We start from the raw sequence: 27967 nt of genomic DNA on the forward strand, positions 1-27967 counted from the left end.
CATGGCCTTTGTTGGTCTTTGAGGATCAGGGCCTCCTGGGATTCCTGGGAATAGAATCCCTGGGGGACAGCAGTGAGGAACCTTGATAGTGGGCCTGCACCACTGCATTCCAAACTGGCCCCAGAAATAATCTCCTATGTCCTCCCTGCAGCCGGGCCCTGTTCTTTCCTGACCAACAGGAGGAGATGGATATCTTGTATGCCTGACTTTCCTCTCTGGCAAGGTCCGTTATTCCATTGTTGACACCCTGTGAAGAGCAGCTCCACCCAGAAGGCACAGGGGCCAGCTGGCCTTTCTAGGCTGAGCCCAGAGGGAGCAGGCTGTGTCCCTGACACCTGTCAAACACGCAGGGAATCCCAGGCCTTACTCACATCCTTCCTGATTCCTCTTTGGAGGGAGGACACAGGTCAGCTAGGCCTCTAGTGCTGGGCTGTGGGACTTCAGCTGCTCTCAACCCCTTGGTCATTGGCGTGAGCCTGCTAGGATGCCCTCCCCACACCTGGGCTAGGTCCCGGAGGCTGATGGTGAACAGAATGTGCAGGGCCAGGCCCTGGATGCCTCCTCCTACCAGAAGCGAGGAGGATGGACTGGATAATGATGCAAACCCAGAGGCACCTTCAGAGCTGGGTTGTCAGTCATCCATGAACCTGCCGCTTATTCCACCAGCACAGGCCAATTGGCCGAGGGAATTTAAGTGAGCATCTCACAGTGTCCCCCCTCTCTTTCCCCACTGCTGTGCCAAGTCAGGCCCACCCCAGCTCCTGCCTGGACACTGTCCCTGTCCGCTAGACCTGCCCCCACACTGCCTCTGAGTGGGTTTCTTTTTTTTTTTTTTTTTTTTTTTAAATCTTTTTTTTAATTAGTTGCCAATGCATTAAAATCTTTTTTTTTTTTTTTTTTTTTTTTTTTTGCTGTACGCGGGCCTCTCACTGCTGTGGCCTCTCCCGTTGCGGAGCACAGGCTCCGGACACACAGGCTCCGCGGCCATGGCTCGCGGGCCCAGCCGCTCCGCGGCATGTGGGATCTTCCGGGATCGGGGCACGAACCCGTGTCCCCTGCATCGGCAGGCGGACTCTCAACCACTGCGCCACCAGGGAAGCCCCTCTGAGTGGGTTTCTAAAGCACAGCTCTGACAGCGTCACAGCCGCTATATTTGATGGCTCCTCATTTGCTACTGGAGGAAGCCACTCAGCTTCCCAGGCCAGGCCACCAGGATCAGGCCTGTGACAGCCATGCAGGAGGGTGTGGCAGTGCAGTGATTAAGACCTAAACTCTAGAGTAGAGATGCAAATTAGGTCTCTGCCACCTACTACCAGCTGTGTGGCCCTGGGCATGTTACTTAACCTCTCTGAGCCTTAGTTTCCTCATCTATAAACTAGAAATCCTAATATCCACCCCCGAGTGTCGTTTCAAAGATAAATGAGATAATACATGTAGAAGGCTTACAACAGTGTCAGATGCATGTCAGCTCTTCGTTTGTGCTGACTCTTGTGAATATATTTTTTCCTTTGGTCTGGTCAGCATTTTTCCTTTGAGATCAGGCCCTCCTCTCACTCTTGCTCACCTTACCCTTGGGATGAGCGCTCAGAGGAGCCCATGCATTTCCTTTTAACTCAGCCAGCCGGAGTTGGATTTTCTGTCACTTGCAACCACACAGGCCAAGTGTGCCTCTGCAACCATCCTCATCCTCCCCTATTCCTGGAGCTGAACCCCCTACCTCAGCCTTACCGACTGGCCCTTCCAACATGCCTGGCATCTTCCTGCCTCTGTGCCTTTACCCTTGCTGTTGCCTCCGCCTGGATGCCACATCCCCTAAACTCTTGGTTCACCAAGATGCTGCACATCCTTCAATGCATCAGCACCCACGGGCCTTGGGGGCAGAGCACAGAGGACAGAAAGGGACTCTGGGGTCAGAGGGCTGTGGTTTCATCCCCGCCCCACCTCTCACTGGCCGGGTGACCTTAGACTTGTTATTTAACTGTTCCAAGCTTCGGTTCAATCATCCTGCACGTGGAGCTGGTAATGCCAACCCCACAGTCTTCTTAAATAGATTGAATGTGGTAGTTCATGCAAAGGGCTTGGTACACAGTGGGTGCCTAATAATTGCTGGTTGACACAGTCGGTGCTGGGCTGACATAAGCCGGTTCTGCTCCAGCACTTCACCTCGAGAAGAGCGGGCAAGATCCCTGGGAAATCGCAGCCAACAGACTTGCTTTGAGAAAGAGAAATAGAAAATATTCTAATTCCAGAGAGTAAATGTCAGAGGCTTGGGAAGGAGTCTGAGTTTCTGAAAATAAACATCGGCGCAGAAGGGAAGGAGGGAAGAAGGGAGGGGGAGGGGGAGAGGGGGAGGGGGAGAGGCAGAGGTGAGGTGCCGACCCTGGGAGAGGCAGAGTGTGGGAGTGGGGGTGTGGCTGGGACACAGGGTGCTTCCCTGAGACCCTGGGGAGGGGTTTCAGACAACCTCTGGGCGTTCCTGGAGGGGGGGGCAGGGGGCCTGCCCCTGATGAGGGGACTCTGGTGTCACCGAGCACAATGTGGGGATGATGAGTCACCTTCTTCAAATCTCTCATCAAACGTCGATGCTGCGAACCCATCAGGGCTGCGGATGCCGTCTGGGGGTGAGGATGTTGGAAACCCTGCAAAACCACCAACACCATCACCTGCCAATTGAAAGGTGGTTCCTCCTGACACCTCTACCTCTACCTAGAAGCCTTCCCTGAACACCCCAATCTACATGGAGTTCACTCCTCCCTCTTCTTCACTGTATCTGTACCCTCCACATGCTTCCCTTCTTGCTCATTTTACGTAAGTATCGAAATATAATTTATATTAGAACTTCCCTGCCCTACAACCGGGAACTTCCTCAGGGCAGGGGCTGTGTCTGATTCAGTTCTGTGTCCCCAGCCCTCATCAAGGTTCATGATGGTTTGTCCCTTACTTTGTTCTCAAATGCAACCAAACTGGACAGTCCCCGTGAGTAAACCTCTGCTCTTCTCTGGGCCTCAGTTTCTCTTCCTGTAAAATGGCACGGTAATACCCCTCACCTCGCCGGGGCTGTGAGGACACAGTGAGATGTGCGTGAGATGCCGGGTGCAGCCCTGGCACCCTGACAGGTGGGGCAGGCAGGGCGTCTGTCCACCCACCTCCACCCCAGGACATCTGCTGCCATTTCCTGGGATGCTGCTGAGACATCACTGGTCTAAGCTTTTCAGCAGCATTTTACCACTTTGTCCTCATAACCCACAGGCGGGCTGAGATGAGGGTCCTGGTGATCCATTTGAAATGCAAACTTCTGTCTGCCAGCTCCTTAAAGCACCAGAGACCTCGCTGCTCCTAAAGCAAAGACCACCAATCCTGAGCTTGGCTTTCAAGACCCCAGGAGGCCAGCTCCTGCCCCGGCCCCTCCAGCCCCACCCACACTGACCCGGGTGTGGAAACTGAGGCTCAGAGAGACAACAAGACTCCCCAAGGCCACCTTCCTGGAGATGGCAGAGCCGGATTCAAACCCAGGCCCGTTGGGGTCAGTCCCTGGGCTCCACCGGTCCCATAGGCCGCCCAGAAATGCCACCTCCAGGGAGTTTGTGGCCTGCCCACCCCACCACCCCCCGGGCCTTGTCACAGCTGGAAGAGATGCTTCTTCCCCAAGTCTGTGTTTCACAGTCACAGGCTGTCCAGCCCAGGGCGCTCAGTGACCCGCACTCCGCTTGCCTCCTGCTCTGGCCCTCCCCGCAGGCTCAGGCTCATCCTGATTTGCTTCCTCCAGCTTCACCACACCCATCCACGTAGACAGGAGCCCGTGGGAGGCACCGGAGGCTCTGATCTGTGTCAGCTGTGTTTGCTGAGGACACGGGAGCCTTTGAAGGGATGACTGATTCATAACCACGTGGTCTGTGTCCGGCCCAAGCCTCGCGTGGATGTTCCCTGGGCACCTCATTAAAGAACGAATATGGCAGGCTTCAGAGGATCTGAGGACAGTGCAGTTGGTGTGTCTCCTCTGACCTTAGGAGGGTCTTTAGAAGCATCTACATGCAGTCACACAGGTGTGGCTGAGCATCAGCAACCAAGGACAGCCATGCTGGTGTCACCAGTAGTGATTCACCAGTAGTGGCCTGGGTGGATCCCAGGGGCTGTGGGCACGTGGGGGCTCCCTGCCTTCCCTGATTCCTCCTGCAGCCCATCATGTAGCAACATCTCTGGGTGCTGTTTGGATCCTTCATTCAAGAAGTATTGTCGAGCCAGGCCTGCCTCCCTCTTCCTATCTCCTTTATTCAGTTACTCAGGCTTTCAGGCCCTGAGCTGGGGACATACAGGAGTAGAAATAGTGTGTTTACCCTCAGGGGCTCACAGTCTGATGAGGGAGGCCAGTGCCTAAGAGGACAAGCACAACACAGACTGGTTCTTGTCATGATGGGGGTAAAATTGGGTCTGTATTTTAGAGACACTGAAGCCAGGTCAGAGGCACTTGTGCTTGAGTTCTGGCTCTGCCACTGACTGGCTATGGGACTCTGGGCTAGTTACTTACCTCCCTGAGCCTCGGATTTGTCATCTCTGCAACGGGATCATGTTGGGACATTGGGAAGACTGAATTAAGTGCTTGGCCCAATGCCTGGCACACAGTAGGTGCTTATTAGACAGTAGCTTTTATTTATACACCCAGTGAGCAGGTATTAGGTGAGCATCTGCTATGTGCCAGGCCCTGAACTGAGAATTCAGTGGTGAAGAAAAGACAGGTGCAGTTCCTGTCTTCGGGGATTTTAGGGTCTTGATCAGAGGGCCGAATTAGAATCATAAACAGATCAGCACTGAAGGGGAGAGTGGAGTCCTAGGGGGCCTGTAAAGAGGGTCCTTCCTGGAAGATGGAAAGGGCAGAATGGATGCAGAGTCATTAGGGATAAATGACAGGGCTGGACGTCAAGTTGGGTGCCAGAGGGAAGGAGATGTCAAGGATGGCGCCCAGGATCCTGGCTGGGTAACTGGATGGGTGGATGGAGGTGTCTTTCATGGGGAGCGAGGACTGGGGAGAAGCCAGGTTTCTAGGGCAGGGAGCTCGTGAGCTTCCACTTGGGCATGTTGGGGTTGTGATGACATTGAGCCTACTCACGTGATGCAGAGCTGGGGGCCTCGGGGGGTCTTGCTCTGCCAAGCCTGAGCTGAGAAGTCCTGAGGGATCCAGAGAAGAAAGGCTGGCTCTGTCCTCAGGGGCTCACACTGGGGTCCATGGGCCAACACAGGTGGAGGTCTTGTTGGGCACAGTTGATGGGGGTGCAGGGAGGAGGTGGGGTTGTCTCTGCAGGGGTCACCTCTGGGCTGAGGCCTAGAGGATGTGTAGAGTCACCAACAGGGAAGGGGAGGGTGAGTGGCCGGCCCGCAGAGGCTCAGGTGCACGGAGAGAGAGCCACGCAGTCAGGGAACTGGGAGCATTCGGGATGCTGTAGCGTTGGCAGCACAGGAGGCCAGGAGCCGGCAGGAGTCAGAGCAGGAGGGGCCTGGAATGCTGGGTACAGAGTTTGCACTTCAACCCATGGGCCACAGGGACTCAGCGTACTTTCTTGTTTCAGCAGGAGCATGTGCTCAGGGCCACGCATTTGGGAAGGTACCTGGGTGCAGGTGAAACAGGGAGGGAGACTCTGGCAGCAAAGACGTCAGTTAGGAGGCCTCTGCAATGGTTTGGGTGCAGATGAGAGCAGGGCGGCAGCAGTGAAGACGGCAGGAAGTGGGTGGGTATGAGTGGCCTCAGGGGAGCTAAAAGGAGTTGGGGCCCGTGACGGGCATGGCACTGATTACGATCAGGGGGTTCAGCAGTACAGAAAAGCTGGTAACACTGGCCGAGTGCTCTGGAAGCCACCAGCAGGGATGACAGGCAGGTCCCTGAAGGGTCACTCGGCAGTGGATGAGTCACGCGACATGAGGAGCACCTCACCCACCTGGGGACCACAGGTGATGGTGGTGGGGTGATAGGAGGTGATAGAAACAAACACGTGGTGTTTATGACAGGCTAGGCATTGTCGTCAGGGCTTCACACGGACACGTGATAATCTTCACAACAGTCCTGTGAGGTATGTGCTGCTATCACCCCATTTTACAGATAAGACAGAGAGAGGTTTAGTAACGTGCCCAAGGTCATGCAGCTAGTTAGTGGAAGAGCAAGGACTTGAACCCAGACAGTAGTTTCTGAGTCTGAGCTCTTAACCATCATTTTCCACGGGCTGTAGGAGATGACTATGCTGGGCCACTGCCTGGGAAGAGCTACCATGACGCAGGCTAAGAGCACCAGCAAGGCAGGTAGTGGGCAGTCACTTCTAACTGTAGGGATCAGAGAAGGTTTCCAGGAGGAGGCAGCATTTTACCTTGGTGTTAAGGAGTGTTTGAAGAGCAGAGTGGTAACATGTAAGAGTCGAACTTTAGGTCTTCATAGTCGGTGTATTATTACCAATAACACCAATTGGTAATAATAATTGGTATAATAACCAATCATGGTGGTTATTACAAGCAACAGAACTAGTTCTGGATGATTTAAGCAGAAAAGAAGTTTATGAAATAGTTGGGGGTTGTTTGCAGAATCACTGAGAGAGTTGGAGAGTCAGGTTTGGGGGCTGCAGCACCAGGGGCAATGCCCCAAATCATCCCACTGGTGACAGCACCTCAGCCTCCTCCATGGAGCCCTGGACCCACAGCTTGTACCACCCTCACCACCACCACCAGATGCCTCAGACTACAGCGGACCACTGCCATCTCATTTCCCATGGATGATAGGGGGCATGTTCCAACCTCTGTCCCCACCATCACCAGAACAGACTCAACAAAGAGAACCGCTTCCTGTTGGGCTTTTTGCCCAAAGTGTAGACCGTGAGGTGGGGGATCTGATTGGAGGAGCCACATCACATGACCTGGTCCAAGCTGCAAAGGAGGCTGGGAAAAAAAACATGTCTGGCATTTTCGGCTCTATGTCCGGTGATGGCAAATTCTCCAATCATAGGAAAGAGTTTCACCAATAGCATAAGAAGCACTTCGACAGGGCAATGGCCATGATCTCAGGTGACAAGGTTGGTGATTGGGACAATAAAGAGGAGGGAACGACAAAGGATATATGTGGAGAACTCTTCGGGAGAAGCAGGAAGACGAGAACACAAGCTTCTGTCCAAACCTGCCTCTCAGATCCTATCCATCAAGTCCATTGAAAACTGAAGGAGGTTGGGACTGGGCAGCGTGTGTATGTGTGCCTCTGTGTGTGTTTGTGTGTCTGTGTATGTGGTGTGTGTATACATAAGAATGGGGCTGACATTGCCTTGCCCTATGCTGTTTCCTCCATGAATTCCGATGTCTGAAGTTGAGTGACAGATGCTGAGATGCTGTCCATGATGCTGCAGCCTAATCATTCCTGCCTTGCTTTGACCTTGGTCAAGCCATTTAACCTCTGAGTTTCCTCCTCTGTTAAGGAAAGGCTGGGGCTTCCCTGGTGGTGCAGTGGTTGAGAATCTGCTTGCCAATGCAGGGGACACGGGTTCGAGCCCTGGTCTGGGAAGATCCCACATGTCGCGGACCAACTAGGCCCATGAGCCACAATTACTGAGCCTGCGCGTCTGGAGCCTGTGCTCCGCAACAAGAGAGGCCGCGATACTGAGAGGCCCGCGTACCGCGATGAAGAGTGGCCCCCACTTGCTGCAACTAGAGAAAGCCCTCGCACAGGAACGAAGACCCAACACAGCCATAAATAAATAAATAAACAAACAAACAAATAAATAAATAAAATTAAAAAAAAAAGAGAGAGAGAAAAGCTGGCTTTATGCTCCCATTCACTCTAGGGTTCTATGGCTTATTAATGAGAAAAACTCAAAAATATATTGATTACTATGTGCCAGGCATCCCATAAGCTCTTAGAAGCTTTATGTCATTTAATTATATATACATAAAACAGAAATAATCCTACTTCTGTTATTGCTCCCAAATGAGGAAACTGAGGCTCTCAGAGGTGAAATAACGTGCCCAAGGTCACACAGATCATTAATCGCAAAGCAGGCTCTCCCTGCCTTGCTGGACCAACCACTCCCACCCTGCCCTTGGGCAAATTCCAAGCCTGCCTTCAAATACTAGCTCCATTTTCCCAGAGAGGGAACCACTTCATTACAAAAGAAGAAACACTTCATTACAAAAGGCCCCTCTTCAAAAAGACAAAACAAGGAGACCAATTAAAGTCACTTGGATTCAGCATCACTTTGGAAATCGACTCTGTAAGACTGTGAATCCAGCATCTGTCGGCAGCTGCCTAATTTTAGCTGGATCTTTGCAGGCTTCTCACCAGGCTCATCCGCCTCCGTGGACCAGCAGAGCGGTTCCCAGAGCATCACTGATTTTTTTAACTGAAGTGTCCTAATGAAATACAGATCTGCTCTTACTCAGAGAGCTGTCTGCCATGGCGGCACAGAAGAAACACCACCAGGAGAAAGATAACCATTATTTCATTATAAAGCCACCTTCTTGCACTGTGGCCCCCACGCTTTTCCTTACTTTTATCTTGCGCTCACAGCTCAGGCCTGGACAACGGATACATTTTACCGTCAACTTTGTCACAGAGAGATGGGGGAACAGCCATTCATAATGTGTGAAAGATATTTTTAGTTATGTGCAACCTCCCTGTGATGAGGGCCCTTGGCCTCTATTTATTTGCAGGAGGTGGAGTTCGTGGGAGGGTTATTCAGTGCTCCTATCTGGGGGCACTCAGCCCGGCACCAGTGCAAGTGGCTAAGGACATGACGGGAGAATCGGGGTCCCAGAGAATGCAAACGCTGTCCTTGGATAGCAGCAGCCTCTGTGCCACTGCACAGCAGGCAGGAAGAGCAAAGTGTGTGGTCTCACAGCCTCTCCCCGGACGGGGGCTTTCCAGGAAACCAGGGGGGAGAAAAGCACAAGGCCCTTTGGGGACAGGTGCCCCTCTGGCCGGCTGGACGTCACATCTGAGTGCGGGAAGCCTCTGAGTGTCCAGCCCCTCATTCTACATAGAGCTCTGACCACCAGAGGGTGAAAGGGAACTTGTTCTAAGGTCACACAGCAAGTTGGTGACAGAAGGCGGCTACTGATGTCCTTCACGAGATGGTCAGCTTGGCGACACCAGTGTCCAGCAAGGATTAGTGAATAATCCTTGGTGATAAATGTAATGTAAACCTACACGCTGATGTAATCCATCCAGTGCAGATTCCAACCACGTGGCCTGGGTTTAAGTACAATGGTAGCTCCACTGCCTACTGTGTGACCCTGGGCGAGTAACTGGACCTCTCTGAGACTTGGTTTCTTCAGCTGTGAGATGGGGTGATGCTGGTACCCACTTCCTGGGGATGTTGGTAGGATTTACTGAGAAAAAGCAAGTCCAGCATTTAGCACAGTGCTGGAAACACAGAAACCCACTAGAGTAAGAATTTTTAACACTAGAACTATTTTTCACCATTAACCTATTTGCTGTATTCTGCGATGGCGTCTATCAGAACACCATTGATTTAATAACAGCTTTTGAAGGGGGGAGAAAACAAAAGGAAAAATGAAATTGAATTTATAGATCAATTGAAAGAAGCATCTTTGTTCTGGAAAGTTTAAAATGGATACCCCCAAATTGAAGACATGCAAAATGAATATCAAAAGGCTGTTTCTGGATTTCAGATTCCTGGAAATGCTTCCAGGAACTGCCCAAGGGAGGGCAGCTGCGCCGTACAGGGGAACAGACTGGAGCTCTACCCTGCTGCCAGCTGGCGAGTGGCCTCAGCAAGTCCCTCGCTGGCCTCGGTGTCTTGCCTGGACCATGATCAGGTGGCATTAGACGATCCCTCCAGCTTCTAGCCCTGGATCTGGCAGCAAAGGAGGGAATTCCTCTGCCGGCCTCAGCTGCAAAGTTGAAGGCTCTTGGGGGTGGGGTTTCTTGCCACATTTGGGGGCACCAGCCTCTCCTGGTGACCTGCACCATCCCTCAGGCCCCTGAGCAAAGAGCTTGGAAGCAGAGACCACATCCTGATGGGACTCACCTCCCAGGGGCAGCAGGCTCTGTGCTCCCAGCCCCCAGCCCTGCGTGTTTTCTGGAGGCCTCTACTCACCTCTCGGGCCACCCCTGCCATCCTAGACTTGCCCACAGGATTTCTAGAAGGCTGACCCTGCCTACTGAATCCCCCTACTTCAGGAGCTAGGAGGGCAGCTTTTGAGGGGGTGAGATGGAGAAGTGGGAGGGTAGGAGCCGGGAGGGAGAAGGGAGATGAGACGATGAACTCGGAGTGGTTGTGTTTACTCCCATTTGCTCCAAGTTACCTTTTTTTTTTTTTTTTTAATTTATTTATTTTTTTTATTAGTTTCTGCTTTATAACAAAGTGAATCAGTCATACATATACATCTGTTCCCACATCCCCTTTACCTTTAAAGAGGATCCAATTACACTCTAATCCCCTTTATCTCCATGCAGTACTTCTAAAAACGGAGCACCTTGACATTTTAAGAGGAAAAAAATCAGGAAAAGATGAGATATGCAATATCCAGTGTAAACTGAGGATGGAGAGATTTCAATGAACTCATAGTCAAACCTCTTTAATGCCTTGAAAATTAAATCCATACGGAGTATTCCACGAGGAAAGCCCAGCTCTGAGGTAGAAAGAAGGCTGGTGGGGAAGGGGATGGGGGCAGGCGGTTCCTGCTGGAGCAGAGGTCTGAGATATGCAGTGGGAGTGGGTTTTGGGGAGCTGACGCAAGAAATCTGGGGCCTGGGCTCCCCAGGAATCTGCACATGTTAATCCGTCACCCACTTCCTAACCCTTTGCAAATTGTCTCCTGGGCCAGCTCTCCATGACAAGGTCTCATCAGCAAGTGCTTGCCTGGACATTTAGCTCCTGACCTTGCCCCAGTCCCAGCCTCTTTCTGGTCGCCCCTGACTCTGTGCTCCTGGGTCCCCCTCCTTCCCTCCCTCAGCTTCTGTCCACTCTGTTTCTGCTCCTACATTCCATTCACTGCTTCTTCTCTGAAGATGCCCCAAGCTGTGTTCCATAGTCCCTTCTCCTTGACCTGCTAACAGATCTGGGGCTTAGAGACTCTAAAAAGAGACTTTGTGACCGACTGGAGGGGTGGGATAGGGAGGGTGGGAGGGAGGGAGACGCAAGAGGGAAGGGATATGGGAACAGATGTATATGTATAACTGATTCACTTTGTTATAAAGCAGAAACTAATACACCAATGTGAAGCAATTATACTCCAATAAAGTTGTTAAAAAAAAAAAAAAGAGACTTAAGAACCTGTAGGTCAGGATTACGGGCAATGGGCACAGGAAGGAAGTAAAACCATGATAATGGCAACAGATAATGCTCGTTTTCTGCTGGTTTTCTTTTCTTTTCTTTTTTTTTTAATAATACAAAACCTTAGAAAGAGACCTAAGGCAAGTTCCCAGGGACCCAGTGCTGGACTCAAGGAACTATTACGGGTTACATCTCCATAGCCACTCGCAGCTCCAGCGCAATCATTCCTACATCATATATTCTGTTCTTGTGGCTACAATAGATGATCTGAGCAGAGTGACCAAACACCTCAGGCCACCTTAAAGCTGAGACGGGGATCCTGCATCTCTCCTCTGTTCAGCACAGGATGGTCTTCAAATGCTCTTTCTTCAGTAGACCGGTTCCCCCCTTTCCTCTGGCATGTGTCCCCTCTCACGCCTGGCCTCTCCCACTGTCCTGTGGTCCTGAATTCTTAGCTCATCCTGGACCCCAGCCTGTGGTTTGATGGATGCTGCACTGTTCATCTTGGAAATAGCCTTTGCCTTGAGTTGTAATTTTGCTTGATGAGTGTGCTTGCTGTTCTTCCAAGCCCCACCTGCCTAGGTATGGAAACCATCCCTAGACAAAGTCTTTGTACACTTGTGCTTGACCCACGGGTACTAGTCATGTCCTCCTCTCCAGCCCCAAGAGGACAAAACCCCTTGTCATAAATGCTCATGACAAGATACTTAGTATTTGTCATCACTGGTGCTTTCCTTATAGACATGATGGATGACTTCAGGCTGATGTAAGACTGGAGGCAGCACATTCAAGGAGAAAGAAGATGAACTGGGAAGCAGACACACCTGGTTTCAGATCCCAGTTTTACCATTTGCAGGTCATGTGACCTTACCAAGTCACTCCTCACCCTTTGATCTCAGATTTCTCCATAACAGTGACCTGACAGTGTCACTTCGAGGCCAAGCCTGGTGATTGACACATGTCATATACAATACCATGGTTCACCTACCCCCATAGTACCTAGAGCTAACCTCTTTTCTAGAATTTCTCCCATTTTATTTATTTATTTATTTATAACATTGGCATTTTTTACTGTTTTTTTAAAATTTATTTATTTATTTATTTATTTTTGCTGTGTTGGGTCTTCATTTCTGTGTGAGGGCTTTCTCTAGTTGTGGCAAGCAGGGGCCACTCTTCATCGCGGTGCGTGGGCCTCTCACTATCGCGGCCTCTCTTGTTGCGGAGCACAAGCTCCAGACGCGCAGGCTCAGTAGTTGTGGCACACGGGCTTAGTTGCTCCGCTGCATGTGGGATCTTCCTGGACCAGGACTCGAACCTGTGTCCCTTGCATTGGCAGGCAGACTCTCAACCACTGCGCCACCAGGGAAGCCCCCTCCCATTTTATTTTAATCATCTGTTTATTTGCCTGTAGTCCTCACAGGCCCAAGACCTCCTTGAGGACAGGAATCACATCTTGCTTGTATTCTTAGCCTCAAGCCCAGTGTCTGCTGTGCAACAGGTGTCAGTACATGTGGCAGATTTAGTGGAACACAGTGGGATTCTCTGAATACTGTTTCACCCCAGTCACTGTGTTTCCTTCCCCAGCAGCCCTGTGTTGTTATCCAACTTCCTTGGTCTGTCCTCCACATCTACCACCCTCTCTATATTCATTTTTTTCTTACAGTCAACAATGTGTTTTTTTATACATCTTAGATTGATACATTTCATATGTGACTTTAAAGCTTCGGTTAACAATTCAATAAAAAAGTTGCATATATATTGTAAATATATAGTATACAGTACACATAATGTATAGTATGGTATATATACAGTATAATATAGTATATGTAGTAATATATAGTATATATAGTGTATGTGTATGTGTGTGTATATACACATATCTTTTTTTATGTAGCATGTAATTAATACTATGAACCATGATAGTGGAATGTCTTCTTTTGACCTTGCTGCCTTTTTTATTGCATTTTATGGTAGCAAACATCTTTAGTAGATACCCTATTGCTAATTGGAAACAATGAGAATGACTTTATAAACTGTATTTTCTTGAAGTCTTTAAGACCTAAGGATTGTTCTTATCCTAATGAAACTCCAAGGATGGTCCAAAGAAAATAATATTGTCCGTGAAATAACTCAAGCAACTACTTGGGAACCACTGCCCCATAACTCAGTAGCTTCAGGCCTCCCGGGATGAGGCAGTGGTGTGAGGGGTTTCTTCTCTGCGTCCCTGGAAAATGCTTTCCTTACATGGCAGTGAACTCACTGCAGGCTGAGCAGGACTCCGTGATGGCCTTGTCCGTGCTGTTAGCCTGGTTGCTGGTACATGCTGATCGCAGCTTGATAGGGTGCTCTTACAAAGAGATCAATAAAAATAAATCTCTGATTCCTTTTGAAACGTCTTCTAATAACTCCATTTTTTTAGCAGCCAAACTAAGGCATGGAAATTCCAGAACAACAGAAAAAGGCTGTGCAGTGCTTGTGCCCCAGTTTCCTGGTTGCTGAGACAGTTTGACCTGTCCTGTAACCTGTAAACCCTCTACCCAGGGCCTTTGGAGCTATGAAATACTTTGGCCAGGGGGTGAGGGACTGTAAGTAGAAAGTGTCTGTAAGTGAACAGGCTAATGAGGTTGAAGTGGGACCGGCCACCTCAGGTCAGGGTCCTGAGCATGGTCCACAGGCCACCACAGCCCCTGCTGCCCCTGTAACCCATCTTGACCGGCTGTGCAGACCCACTGGAGGTCACGCGGGTCCCAGGCAGCATGTGGCAGGGTGAGAAACACCTATGTTCACTTCTCCAAATTTGTTCTTTTCCATTTTGATTGGAGTGATTTCTTGAAGCTGATTTTCGGTGTCCCTCATGGAATCTCCATTCATGCTTACTCACTTTTATTGATTTTCATGGCATTCATCTCTGTAACATTTTCATTCATTCTTTCTTTTCTTTCTTGAGATACACCAGCTCATTTTCAACTCTCTCTTTTTATAATTCTCATCAGAAGCTTTTCTTTGAGCTCTTGGCTCCTTGAGTTTCTTATTTTGTTTTATGTTTAGTCAACCTGCTAGGTTATCTGAACTTCTCTTCTGGATCTTGAGTAATTCTTTTTATGAAGTAAGTTCTGCATCTACCTTTTGTTTATGTTCCATTTTTCTCATTTCTTTTTCTTTTGTGAGGGGCTGTTTCTGTGTGCAAGTCCTTGTTGGTCCTTATCCATTTCTGAATAGAGTTGGCCAATTGTGCTGGGAGCAGGGTGATCCTCAGCTTCAATTTGGGTTTGTGATCTCAAACACCCTTACCCCAAATGTGTCATTTCCTTTGTCAAAGGCAGGGGGTCGGTTTTCAGGGGACAAGAATTTCGAATGCCTCTGGGCAAAATACCAGTCAGTCATTCACAGACTCTCTGTGGGCTGTGAGCTGAGATCCACCTCACTCTCTTCATCTTGGTGTGTCCAGGAGACCAGAGACGACCCTGGCAATGGCTTGTCGGCCTGAGATCTGTCTCCTCAGCCCATCACCCTTGCCATGCTGAATCGGGGCAATGATTAGATAGTCACACATTCACCCCAACTCGCCCCAATCTAAAGGTCACTGCCCCATCCTTCAAGGATGTTTTCATGTAGAACGTAGCCTTCACATCTCATTGAATGACAATTCCATCCTTCCAGTACTTGGAAGTCATCCCTGACTCCTGTATTTCTCTCACATCCCACCATGAATCCATCAGCAGATCCATCTTGTTGGCTCCCTTTCAACATGTGTCCAGAATTCTTCCCCTTTTTGCCACCTACTTTGCAACCACCTTGGTCCATGCCACCACCGTCTCTTGCTTAGAAAACTGTCAGAGCTTCCTAACTGGTCTCCCTCCTTCCTGCTTTGCCCCCACATTGATGCAGTGAGCAGGGTGGTCCTGCTAAATATGACATCTCATGTCGTCCCTCTGCACCAAAGCCCTTTAACCTCTTGTCATTCCCCTGCATTACAGCTCTGCAAGGGCTCCCATCTCACTCAGGCCCATGAAGCCCTGTCCACTCTGACCATCAGCGTGTTTCTGCCCTCCTCTCCTGCTCCCCCAACCTCCAGCTCCCTCCACCTCATCCACGTGGCCTCCTTGCTCTTCCCTGATGCTCCGGGAATGCCCCTGCATGGCCTCACCACCAGCTGTTCCCCCTGCCCAGAAGGCATACCCTCATCTGCATGGCTAACTTCCTTACCTTTGAAAATCTTTCCTTAATGCACTTTCTCACCAGGTCTCCCTTGGCTACATTATTTCACACTTCATCTTGCCCTCACCCTGTGTATTCTCAACCCCCTTGACTTGGCTTTACTTTTTCTTTTTCTCTGGTGCTTATGTGCCGTTTATTTCTTTATTCTGTTTGTTGGTGATCTGTCCCTCCCTCTTAGAACATAAGCTCCATAAAGACGGGGAAATTATTTTGACTAATGCAAGATCAGTAGAGCCTAGAACCGGGCCTGACACTCCGTAGGCCCTCACTAAATATTTGTGGGATGAATGAGGGAATGAATGAACGCACGAACGCAGAGATATCCATGTCCTGCTCAAGGTCGGAGCCCATCTGCAGAGTCCATCGTCATAGCTATTTCACAGTATTCCAGGCTCTCAGCAAAGTGAGGAGGTTGGTGCTGTAGCATTTCCTTGCCTGATAGAAGAGGGGGACCATCTTCTCCCACTTTTTTCATCCTTTATTGATTTTGCAATGAGTTTCCACCCACCATTATCAACCACACTGAAGTTCATTGTCCGGATAGCTCTGGACAATTGTACCCAGCCCAGGACCCCTCTTGTCACAGGGCCTAGGTCTGCTGGTGAGGACCCTGGAGCTGGTCACCCGTACTACGTGCTCCTGGCTGAAGGCCCCAGGGAGGAAGGGCAACAGAATGAAGGCTGGCAGTGACCCCTGTCAGAAGATGCCACCTCCAACTTTAGTCCCAGCTCTAAGACGTCAGCACGTCCACTGGTCAACTTTGCAAACTTTTTGTTCCTCTTGCAAACGATGGGACAAATCAGCCTAATGGACCTGCCTTATTTGTTGGTGCAGCAGGAGATGGAGTCTGTCGGCCACCTGTAGGCCCATTTCCAAGTAGGTTAGGCATCAAGCTGCCAGTCCATGGCTGGTGTGAACCCTGACTGATGGTGGTGGGTTTGTCCTCTCCTGATCTCTCCGGGGCAGCCATGTCTCCCCTCCCTCGGGGCCGAATGAGCTTGTCTTCTCTGCAGCCACGCAGGCCTGGCTCTCTTCTTGGATCTTCATTCATGCTTCTTGGGGGATCCAGGCTCTTACCGAGGTGGGCACCTCATTAATTCTCCTGATTCTGAGTGATGTCGCAGGCTCTGTTACCCCGCCATTGGCTCTCCCTCCTCTCTGCTGGGTGAAGATCTGGTTCCAGTTACATGTGATGGGCCCCCATAGAAAAGAGGAAGATGGGGGGCAGGCAAGGCCCTGGACCCCAAATGCAAGGAAGCAAGGTAAGAATCAAGCAGCCAGTCTAGCCTGGACTGTGGTGTTATAGACACTCTGACATCCTGATACACTCAGGTTATCCTTGAGGCTTCTCCCCCAGGTCAGCCCATACAAGACATTCCTGGAATCTGTCTATTTCTCCTATCTGCATGGTCATCAGCCTGGTCCATGCATCACCGTCTCTCTCCTGGACAACCCAGCTGTGGTCCAGCTGCCTCCCCTGTTCCCTATAGTCCATTCTCTGTATAGCATCCAGGTGGTTAGACCCTTCCCGTCCCTCCCCTGCCCAACGTCGTCCAGTTAGAGGTGGGTTTACATGTGGATTTAGCTTCATAGCCTTCCACGCCCAGGCCCCTCCCTAGGTCCTGGGGTGGGGCAGAAATGTGGTTAAGAAGCAACCTAATTCGAGGATTAATTGGGGTTCACGGCTGCTCAAGAAGCTTTAAAAGGCCCTGAAATCTCACAGCTCCTGTGTGAAATAACCTGATAGAGGTTTTCCCAAGTTTGACAACAATCCTAAAAATTTACAGGACAACTCATCAATAATGAATTGTGATGATGAAAATAAAACATTCAGAAACCATCAATAATAATAATAATAAAAATAATTTCTGTCAAACTCTGCTCGAGGAAAGGCTAAATTATTTTCCTATCCTTTCTATAGAAAATGATATCACAAATTATCACCATAAAAGATGTCTTCTGAGAAGATGCAGACCAAAAATATAAGGGGAAGAAGTACTCTGGAGGTATGTCAGGATGCTAATTCAAAAACATCCTGCTGGGCTTCCCTGGTGGCGCAGTGGTTGAGAGTCCGCCTGCTAATGCAGGGGACACTGGTTCGTGCCCTGGTCCGGGAAAATTCCGGTCCAGGAAGATCCCACATGCCGCGGAGCGCCTCGGCCCGTGAGCCATGGCCGCTGTGCCTGTGCATCTGGAGCCTGTGCTCCGCAATGGGAGAGGCCACAACAGTGAGAGGCCCGCGTACCGCAAAAAAAAAAAAAAAAAAAAAAAAAATCCTGCTGTTTTTTCTCAATTCTGTAATTTTGGGGGTAATTTTCAGCTTTTTAAAATCTGTGATGTATTGTAATTTCTTTTCTCCTTTGAAATGAATATTAGAGTATGATTCCTAATTCTGGGCTCTTTTAACAAGAAAGCCCCAAATTTTCTGTTTCAGGTCCCACAAAACACGGATCAGCTGCCTTGAAGGGCTTCTTACTGCACTTGGAATAAAACTTAAACTCCTCCTCCAGGTCTGCAAGCCCTCCCGATCCTGCCCATTCTGTTCCCCCTGCGACCCCTACCCTGCACTCACCATGCTGCAGACGCACCTGCCTTCTCCTTGTTCCTCTAACTGCTCAGCTCTGTCCCACCGTGGTGATGTTGTGTTTGCTGTATCTCCTGCCTGGAATGTCTTCTCCCAATTTCCCCTTCTGGTTATTCAGGGTTCAGCTCAAGGCCACCTCCTCTGAGAAGCCCTTGGGGATAATCCTACTTAAAGTGGAGCCCCCCTCCCGTAACCACCTTGTCTTGCCCCAGTCCCTGTTCTATCCTCCTTACTTGTCCACCTCACAATGTACATTTCTATCGCAACGGATAATGTCCCTTTTCAGTGGCTGACCCCTTCCCCCACCCTGGGAGCAGGGCCATGTGAGCCCCAGGAGGGCAAGGGCACGTCTGTCCTGGCAATTGTGGCCTCAGGCACACAGAGCAGTGCCTGGCTCACAGTAAACACTCCACGGCTATTTGCAGAATTAATAGACTGCTGTTGGTAGTTTGAACTGACAACTTCATTCCAGAAAGCAATATGCCCTAGGGACCTTAAAATGTGCAAACCCTTGACCCATGCTTCTCATTCCTAGAAATTAGTCCCAAGGCAATTATCAGAAAGACACGCAAAATCGGAAGTGAGCTACCAGTGAAAACCATGAGAATCAATCAGATCTGTGTTTCTGTCTTGGCTCCACCAAGTAATTAGCTGCCATGTGGCCTTGAGCAAGTTCCTATCATCTCTGAGCCCTGATTTCCTCATCTGTAAATGGGGACAGACACAGTACCTCCTGGAAAGGGAAGCAGGAGGCTCATATACTGTCATGCATGGAAGATGCTTAGCATAGAGCCAGGAGTGCAAAAAAAAACTCAGTAAATGTCAACTATGACTGTTCTCCATGGCTCATTACACTGTTGTTTAGAAAGTAATAAAATCTTGAAAAGTGCTTCACTATCTAACTGTGGTGGGGGACTACCCAGATCAGTGCCATCCAACTGAAGTGTAATGCAATGCAAACCACACATGTAAGCACACATTTAGTTTAAAATTTTCTAGTAGGCATGTTAAAAAAAGGTAAAAAGAAACGGGTGAAATTAATTTTAGTAACATATTTTTTGACCCAATCTATCCAAAGTATTATTTCAACATGTAACCAGTATAAAAATTATTAGTGAGCTATTTTAAGTTTTTTATTTGGTACCAAGTCTTCAAAATCTGGTGTGTATTTTTCACTTACACCCATTTTAACTTAGGCCAGTCACGTTTCAAATGCTCAGCAGCCACCTATGGCTGGGGCTGCCACGTTGGAGAATGTATGTCTAGATAATTTGCCACCCAACTTTAGAATATGGTACAATCATGGAAAGGCCTGTTTTAAAAATAATATTCAATCATGCAAGAAAAAGCTCACAAAATGAGATTAAGTGACAAAGATAGTGTAAAGCAAATAAAGTATGCTTCTACTTTGTTATATATAAAAAGATGCTTGTGTTTATTTGAGTATGCATTTTGATGGGCATAGTGCAAGGGAATGCAGCAAAATCCTACCAGGGAACATCTGAGGAAGTAGAATTATAGCGATCTTAATTTTCCCCTTCATGCTTTTTCACTATAAGTGTGTGTTACTTTTAAAGCAGTGGAGGAATAATGTTATTTTTAAAGTTCAGCATCCCATGCCATGACCTGACCTCAGCAGGCTAATAGCTCTAACCTTTGTTTCTAAGGGTTAAATTCCTAGAGGTGGATTTCTAGGTGGGAGTTATGTGTATTTATGAAGTATCCTGTCTTGGAGTGTCATTTTCTCATCTGTCTGATGGGAGGGATTTGAAATTGGTGACCTGCATGAGATTATCTTCCCTCTCCTAGGCTTCCTGTTGAGTCCAGCAGCCCTGAACCAACATCATCCAAAGTATCATGGCTTGGTCACATCAAATCTTCCTAGCAGAGGAGCAGGACCCTGAGAGGAACAAGAGGTGTGAATGGCAAGATGTAAGTGTGTCCCTGTGTGCAAAGAGCCAGAGAGATGGATCAAGGATTATTCACTCAGCACTCAGAAAGACAGGTCAGTGGGGGTATGAAGGTAAGAGTACCAATCTATGAAAAAAGGGGTCCCAAGGGGACACTGAGACCAACTCCGTACCTGGACCAAGTTCACAGCCAAGTGCCCTGGAGCTGTGACTCTGTCCCCCACCCATGATTTCTTCCAACAGAGAGACAATGTGTAGATCACCTGTAGCCTTCCTTACCTGCTCTCAGGTGGACCTTGTCTCAGGTCCCCGTGGTCAGTCCTGTGACTCTGCCACACTCCTATTGACAGGTAGAAGGAAGAGCCTGGGGCCCTGTGCACACCTGGGAGCCTGGGCTCTAAGGAGGGCTCTGCTGTTGACTTGCCAGGTCTCCTGGGACATAGTTTTACCTCTCCGGGAGTGACAGAGACTGTCCAGCTGTTCACCAAATATGTTTCTTCTTCCTGGGCACATGGCAAAGTTACATCTCTCAGCCTCCTCTGCAGGTAGGTGGAACCAAGTGACTGCCTTCCAGACAATAGAATGTGAGCAGCAGTGACAGGTGCTGCTTCCACAGTTGGCTCTTGAGAAACTCCCGTGAACTCCTCCCTCTTCCACCAGACTGATGCAGAGCCACAGGATGGAAGGGGCCTGGACCCAGGATTGCCCCCTGGAGGGGATCACCCACCTGTCAGTGAGACCTAATTCTCCACCTTGCAAGGGAGGGAAATCAACTTTTATCATGTTGGACGCTTCTACATTAGAGCTTGGATTTTAGAACTGCTAACATTGTCTTCAGTAATACTCAGGGCTTTCTTTCCTCATCTAAATGGGAGAAATGAAAAAGGGAATAAGCATTCACTGAGGCAGGACCCCATGCTCCACATATGATGCACAATTGCCCTTTAACCCTACACAACAGGACCGTGACCTTGGATCTACTATCCCCATTTTTCCAGAGCAGGGAATGAGCCAGGATTCAAACTCTGGTCTTCCAGATCCGGATCCCATGGCTGGCAAGGTTTCCGGCTCCAGATGACCAAACACTCCAGGATTTTATGTGTCCCTGAGTCCTGCCGGGTGAGCAGAGAGGTGAAGAGAGTGCCAGCTGGAGTCTGACAGGCCAGTGTCCAGGCCTCCCAAATGGAGGAATCAGATAAGGGCTCAGCTTACCTGACCTCAGTTTCTTCATCTGTCCAGTGGGATTGCAGTGAGAGGATAATATATTTTATTATCAAACATTGGGTTGTTTGAGGATGCTTTTCCTGATTATACTCAAGAGAAGCATTTTCTTCTTTACCTTCTTTGCTGAGGACCTTCAAAGCTCTGCTTTGCTGGGGGAATTGAGGCACCATCTCCATGACTCACTGTTACCCAGGAAGCCAAACTGTCTTTGATGTTTTGTTGACCTGACTTTTTTCCTCTAAGGGCCCCTAATAACTGCTGCACTGGTTTCTACCCATTTGATGAGATGAGCATCCGCCACCTCCCAAAAGGAAAAGCTGACTCTAAATCATCTAAAAGAGGAGGAAAAAGGTTTGATTTCATTTGGGACTGGTTTTGGGGGGGCTGGTCTTGGGGGGCTGCCCTGTTTATGTGGGAATTCCCAGCAGAAGCTGGGTGCTGCTGATGTCTCTGGTGGGTGAGGAGATCTGAGAGGGAAATGTCCCCAGGAGCATGATCCTGTATCTTCTGTGTGTGGAGCCCCATGTGAGGGAGCCGTGGTGACTAAGACTCGGGTCTCCTCTACCAGCTCTGATCTCTGTGACCTGTCCCCTACTCCCCCCACACTCCCTAGACTTCATGAACTTATTTGTGTAACTTCAATTCAAACAAGTCTGTTAACTTGCCCCAGTTAAAGTCAACATCCATTGCTGGCTTTGCTGATTCAGAGCATTTTAGAGCCAGGAGGGACTTTTGACTTTATAAGGTCTAACCTTTCAAAGACCGTGACTTGTTGACTGCTCAGACACTTCTGATGGGCCCCCCTTCCGTTTGGATAGATCCTGATCCCATTAGCACATATTAGTGGTCACATGCTGACCTGTTGACCCCCAGGGGATTCCAGCCTTGCCTCTAGCCTCTGCCCTGCCTGGACCCTCAGTATTAACCACAGTCTAAATTGTCCCAATGCCTGAGACACCTCCCCAGTGCTGGGCCTTTGCACCTATGCCTCCCATCCCCATCTTCTCTCCTACCTGGTGAAATTCTCAGCCCTCACCAAAGACTAGGTGAAGTGTCACCTCCTCCTGGAAGCCTTCCCTGATTCCACCAGGAAAAACTAACTGTTCTGTCTTTCATGCTCCAAGCACCTCTATCAGAAAATATGAAGCCTTGACCTCTGTCATTTGTTTGCCATTCCTTCTCATAGAGATGGTGAGCCCTTTTAAGTTGGGGGCTCTCTGTTTTTCATTTTCATGTTCTTAGGATAAGTGTTCATAGGAGGGCAAGTAGAAGGGCCTAGCACATAGAGCACTGAGTAAGTGACTCACTGGGCAACTCACTTGTTCACTAAACTGAATAGGGAAAAAGAGGAAGATAATTTTGAAAGTAGAAATTTGTATCAAATGGAATCCTTTCAGTTTCTAGTAGCAGGAAACATAACACAAACTTCCTAAAACAAAGAGGGAGTTTAACTGGCTCACAGAACTAAAAAGTTCCAGGTAGGTAGGGCTTCAGGAGGGGTTTGATCATGGTGCCAAAATATTTTTTAAATTAAAAAAATTTTTACAGTGTTCTCTGCTGTGGCTCTCTTCATATGTTGATTTTGGCCTCAGGCTGGCTTCATTCATGGTGACAAAGTGGCTACATCAGGTTTCAGTTTCATGTCCTGACACCAACCATTCAAAAAGATGGAGAGCATCCATGTCCCATAATTCTAGGCAAAACCTTTAAGGTTTGCACTGGTTTAAGTACAATTGCTATGGCAAAGTGAATGTGATTCCTGAGTGGCTTAGACCAATCATGCCCCTCCTCAGTTTCTCAGGAGGGTCAGTCCCATCCAAACCACAAGGCTGTACATAATGTTGTTTTTTAAAAACATGAATTTTGGTTTTCCTTCCATCCTTCCTTCAACTCACAAACAAATAATAGACAGCTATTATAATACAGATTCTGTGCCACATGTTGAAGAGACATATAAGATTAGGACAAGATTGTGACCTCAAGGTGTTGACAATCCTACTCAAAGAGATTTTGAAAATTATCTTAAAGGTGATGAGGCACCACAAGGGAATTTTAAGCAGGCAAATGACTGTATATTAGTAATCTATTGCTGTCTAACAAGGACCTCAAAACTTAGCAGCTCAAAACAACAAATATTTATTATCTTGTAGTTTCTGTGGGTCAAGGGTTTGGGCACAGCCAAGCTGGAGGCCTCTAGCTCAAGATCTCCCACATGGCTGCAATTGAGGCATCAGCCAGGGCTGCATCCATCTCACAGCTGAGTAGGGGAGATTTGCTTCCAGCTCACTCCTGTGGCTCTGGGCAGGCCTCGGCAGATTTGCTTCGAAGCTCACTCACATGCACCTCTCCGCTGAGCTTCCTTACGACGTGGCAGCTGGCTACACCCAAGACTAGTAACCCAAGAGAGAGTGAGGAAGAACCGTCCAAATCAAAAATTAGAAATAATTCCCATCTTGTCTGGCGTATTCTATCTGACAAAAGTGAAGCAATGAGTGTAGCCCACACTCAAGGGGAGTGCATTATCCAAAAGTGTGACTACCAGGAAGTGGGGATCACCGGTACCCTGTAAAAATCTGCCTACTGCAAGGAGTTCCCAACAGCTCAGTATCTCAGAGCGATGGCATGACATCAGCCTGCGACTTCCTAAGAACAGTAATTAATAAAGGAGGATTTAGGAGTGGGCAGGAGAAAACCATGTGGGACTGGATGGATTCATTCACTCATTCATTCAACAAACATTTACCGAGTGCCCATGTGGACAGGACTGTGCTGGGTGCTGGGATGGCTGCTGTGCCAGACCCTGTCTCCCCTCATGAGTATTAGTGTCCAGCAGGAAACAAAGTTGAACAAGACACTGACCTTGAATGTCGCAGAAAAGGGCAAGAGTCAAGACTGTGAATAATACCCCCACGCAGCCAAGCCAGTCAGGGAGGGCCTCCTGGGGGAAGGGACATTTCAGCTGAGCCCTGAAGGATGAGGAGGAGAATCAGGGGAAGGGGAGGGCAGAGAGCATTACAGTGTAGGTCTCGGGGTGAGCCCCTTTCCCCACCTTTTCTTCCCCTCTCCCCATATCTGTCTCTGCTCAAAGGTCCCCTTTTCAGAGAGGCTTTCCTTGTCCTCACAGTACAAGGTTGTCACTGTCCATCCCCAGCCCCAGAGCCAGACATTATAACTTCATCCTGTTTACTTTCCTCCAGCACCTCTTCCCACCTGGGATACTCTTGTGGATGACGGTCTACCTGTTCCTTCCTGCCTCCCCACTCCAGACGTCAGATCCTAGGGGCAGGGACCTTGTCTGTTCGCTGCTGCACCCTCACCCCCAACTGGGCCGGCACATAGTAGGGCCTCAATAAGCCAGTTGGCATGAGCGGACCTGACATTGGGCCTTTATCCAGCATCCCAGGTTGTCTCCTTGAGGACTGACCTGCGTCCTGAAGTGTCCCAGCTCCTGAGCAGCACGATGCCGTCCCCTCCCCTCCGGTTCTCCTGTGCAGCACGAGGAAGAGGGGCTCAGAGCCCAGCGGGTGACTTCACCAGCCTCGCCCTGTCATGCTTCATGGCTCCTAATCACAGCCGCATTTTGAGGGTTTGGAGAAGGAACCTTAAGGCTGGTCAAGTGGATAAATCACATCTTTTCAAATGGGCCAAACACGGATTTACGCAATAGCCTGTGACAAACGCACTTTCAGGGGCCGATCTGGCAGGAAACATCCCTTTTTCCAAAGGGTGCCTCGGCCCTGGGAGAACTAATGAGGCCTTTTTCAGGATCTAATTGTTCCCGGTGCCGACAGGCTGCAGGTCCAGAGCTGCCGCCGCCGCCGCCCAGCACTCACGCAGGCACCCAGCGTGTCTATTCCCGGGTCTCCAGGTGAGCGCCCTGCTCCCAGGGGTGCCTGGGGGCCCAGGGTCCGTGCCCATGGTTCTTGCTCCCTCCTGCCAACACACTCCTTCTCAAGGTCCAGGGTCACCGTGACAGCTGCGAATCTTGACCTCTCAGCCACCCCAGGTCGCCCAGCACCTGCCTGGTGCTGCTGGGAGTAGAGAGCCGGACCTGAGGCGTGAGATAGGCCTGGCTGCCCTGTGCCCTATCCCCACACCCATGGGGGAAGGGCAACAAAGAGGGTGAAGGGTGAGGGTGAAGATTATGGGGTTCATTTAGGGTCTCGGGACCCAGTACTGTTGTCCCGCCTGACCTGGGCCCTGTGTCCACTACCTCCACCTTGGAATAAACCCCATCAGACTCTCCTGGACCCTGCAGTCACCCCCAGGGGGTCCCCCATCTATTCCAGCCTCACTTACCATCCTTCCCCATGGCAGGTAGGGAGATCGTAGCAAAATGCTGAATCAAACATTAAGTCCTGCCCACATTTAAAACTTCTAGTATCTTAGAATGAAATCCAAACTGCTCATCTCGGAGTAAGAGTAAAGCTGCTGGCAGGAACAGACGGTTCAGGAGAAGGAACAATCGCAGGGCGTTCGATGGACGGATGATCATCAAGGTGAGCGCAAGAGACAGGAAACCAGCAGGGGCTGGTGAGGCACCTGCAGGCGAGCGACAGTGGGGAGCTGTGTCCATCCCAGTCCAGAAGGGACCAAAGGAGGGGGCGCTTACCAGACCCCAGAGACAGCTGCAGCCGTGGGAGAGGGGCCGTCCGATGGAGCTGGGGTCACAGGAGAGAGATGCAGCCACTGCCAAGCGTGGTCAACGGGAGGACCTGGGGAACCAACACCTGACCTCTCTCCTCCTGCCCCTGGCCTCCAGGACCCAACAGAAAACGGGTCCCCAGGAGGGAGCAGGGCCCTGTCGGTGCGGCCCCTGCAGGCCAGTCTCCCGGGCACAGAGCAGGGGAGGTGGGTGAGGGTGAATCTGGAGGGCACACAGGGGACAGCAGCACATGTGGCCCCCGAGGCCCAAGCAGATCTGCCCTGCCTGCCCCCTGGGCCTTGTCTTCTGCCCTCTGCCCCTCACTCACCCTGTTTCCCCCGCACTGACCTTTGTTCAGCTTCTCAAGTACATTGAACTCATTCCTGCCTCAGGGGCTTTGCGCCTCCCGTTTCCTTGGCCTAGGGGGCTCTTCCTCCTAACCCTTTCATGGCACTGAGGTCTCAGCACAAGTGTCACTTCCTCCCAGGGGCCATCTAACGACCCATCCAATCTTGTCCCCATGCTCCACTCCACCTGTCACTTTTCCTTGCTTTCCTCTCATCATAGCTCACATCGCTGACCTTTGCTGTTTACGTCTTTGTCCAGGTTAGAACCTTAGCCTCCCCTCACTCCCCAGGGCAAAGACAGTGTCCTGACTCTTCCCTGCAAGCCCTCAGTGTGGAGAGCACATGTAGCTGATTATTTAGTGTTTGTGGACTAACCCTCTGATTTCGAGGCAGTGAGTTAGAGCCCAGCCTCTGTTGTAGCACCATCTGATTATGGAGTCCAGCTTCACAGAGCTGTATGACCCAGAGCAAACCACTCAGCTCCTGCAGGCCTCTTCTGTTAAATGGAGCAATAACTACCTACCACATGGGGCTGCTGAGAGTGAAATGAGCAAAAGTACACGTTTCCATCCTGGCTCATGGCAGGCACTGAAGACGCATTTCCTATTGCCCTACTGTAGTTGATTTCGGGAGCACTGAGCCCCCAGGAACTGCTCCTGCTTTGCTCCCTGGTGGCTGAGAACTGCTGCTCTCCCCCTGAGCCCCAGACCCTCCAGGCAGACCCCTTCTCTGTTTAGCAGCCCAGGTGGTCATCTTCCTTCCATCCCTCAGACATACTCATCCCTCTCCCACCTCAGAATGGGACACACTCACTTCCCTGCTCAGCACTTCCCCTCCTCTCTCCTCATCTACAAATGCCTTCTCAGCTCAAATATCACCTCCTCAGGGAAGCCTCCATGATTTCACCCAGGACCAGGTCAAGCCCTGTCATCATCTCAGGTGCTCTCCCCTCTCCATACCCTGCTGGGGTAATTCATTTTACTGTAATTGACTAAGAAATATTTACTTCCCTGCCAGGGTCTGTGTATCTTGTTCCCTATTGTATTCTCAGTGCCTGATCATTTCCACATTCAATAAATACTGGAAATTTCCCCAAAGAGCTCCCCCCATGTCCCCACTCCCTGACCCCAGCCAGGTGTGTAGTTCAGATATGCTGTCAGGTCAGGTCCATCTATAATGCGGATGTCAGGCTCTCTGAGCAACAGATATGTCAGGAGACTCTTTGGCTTCAGGCTTCAAAGCTGGCTCGTTGGCTTCAGACTCTTTGGCCTTCTCACAGCTGGGCTTGGGCCTGGCACTGCCTGCTCACTGGCCTGGCGTCCATCCCCTGGTTATCCTGGCCTTTTCACCTAAGGCTCAGCCCCTCCTTTCCTCCCTGGAACATTTACTGAAGGACTCCTGGCCTCCCTGGGGGCTGGTGGGGAAGGACACACACAACTAGGTGATAAGTGCTGTGAGATGATGAGAAGGGATGCAGGGAAGAGCAGGGGAGGCCCTAACCAGTCTGCTGGGTCTCTGGGGCAATGGTCAGGGAAGGCTTCCCAGGGGAGGTGATCCCTGATCTGAGTTTTGAATATAAAAGAGCTGTCCAGGTGAAGTCAAGGGAGAGGTATTCCCTGTGGAGGGGCAGCGTTTGTGGTGCGTGCAGTGGGTAAGAGAGAAGGTGGGTGCATTACGGAGCCATAGCAGCTGACTGGGGGAGAGGGCTAGAGAGAGGTGAAGCTGGAGACGGGGTGTGGTGGATAAGTTCCCATAAATTCCTGCACCTCTGAACTCAGGCC

The 27967-nt window shown here is 49.9% G+C and overlaps 1 protein-coding gene across 1 annotated transcript in view; it reads right to left on the reverse strand.

Annotated features, from left to right (window-relative positions):
- The window catches only part of LOC132502667 (uncharacterized), a gene marked incomplete at its 3' end in the record, with an annotated part of 59733 nt that extends 34227 nt beyond the window's left edge, over positions 1-25506 (reverse strand). The window contains exons 1-3 of the mRNA XM_060118701.1: positions 25494-25506; positions 25028-25245; positions 24619-24680 (exon numbers count right to left, since the gene is read on the reverse strand). Of these exons, the coding sequence (XP_059974684.1) occupies positions 24619-24680; positions 25028-25245; positions 25494-25506 (293 nt within the window). The remainder of the gene's footprint in view (positions 1-24618; positions 24681-25027; positions 25246-25493) is intronic.
- Between the last annotated feature and the right edge of the window lie 2461 nt (positions 25507-27967).

Source organism: Mesoplodon densirostris, chromosome 2 (genome assembly GCF_025265405.1).
Source record: "Mesoplodon densirostris isolate mMesDen1 chromosome 2, mMesDen1 primary haplotype, whole genome shotgun sequence".
In the NCBI taxonomy this organism is placed as follows: domain Eukaryota; kingdom Metazoa; phylum Chordata; class Mammalia; order Artiodactyla; family Ziphiidae; genus Mesoplodon; species Mesoplodon densirostris.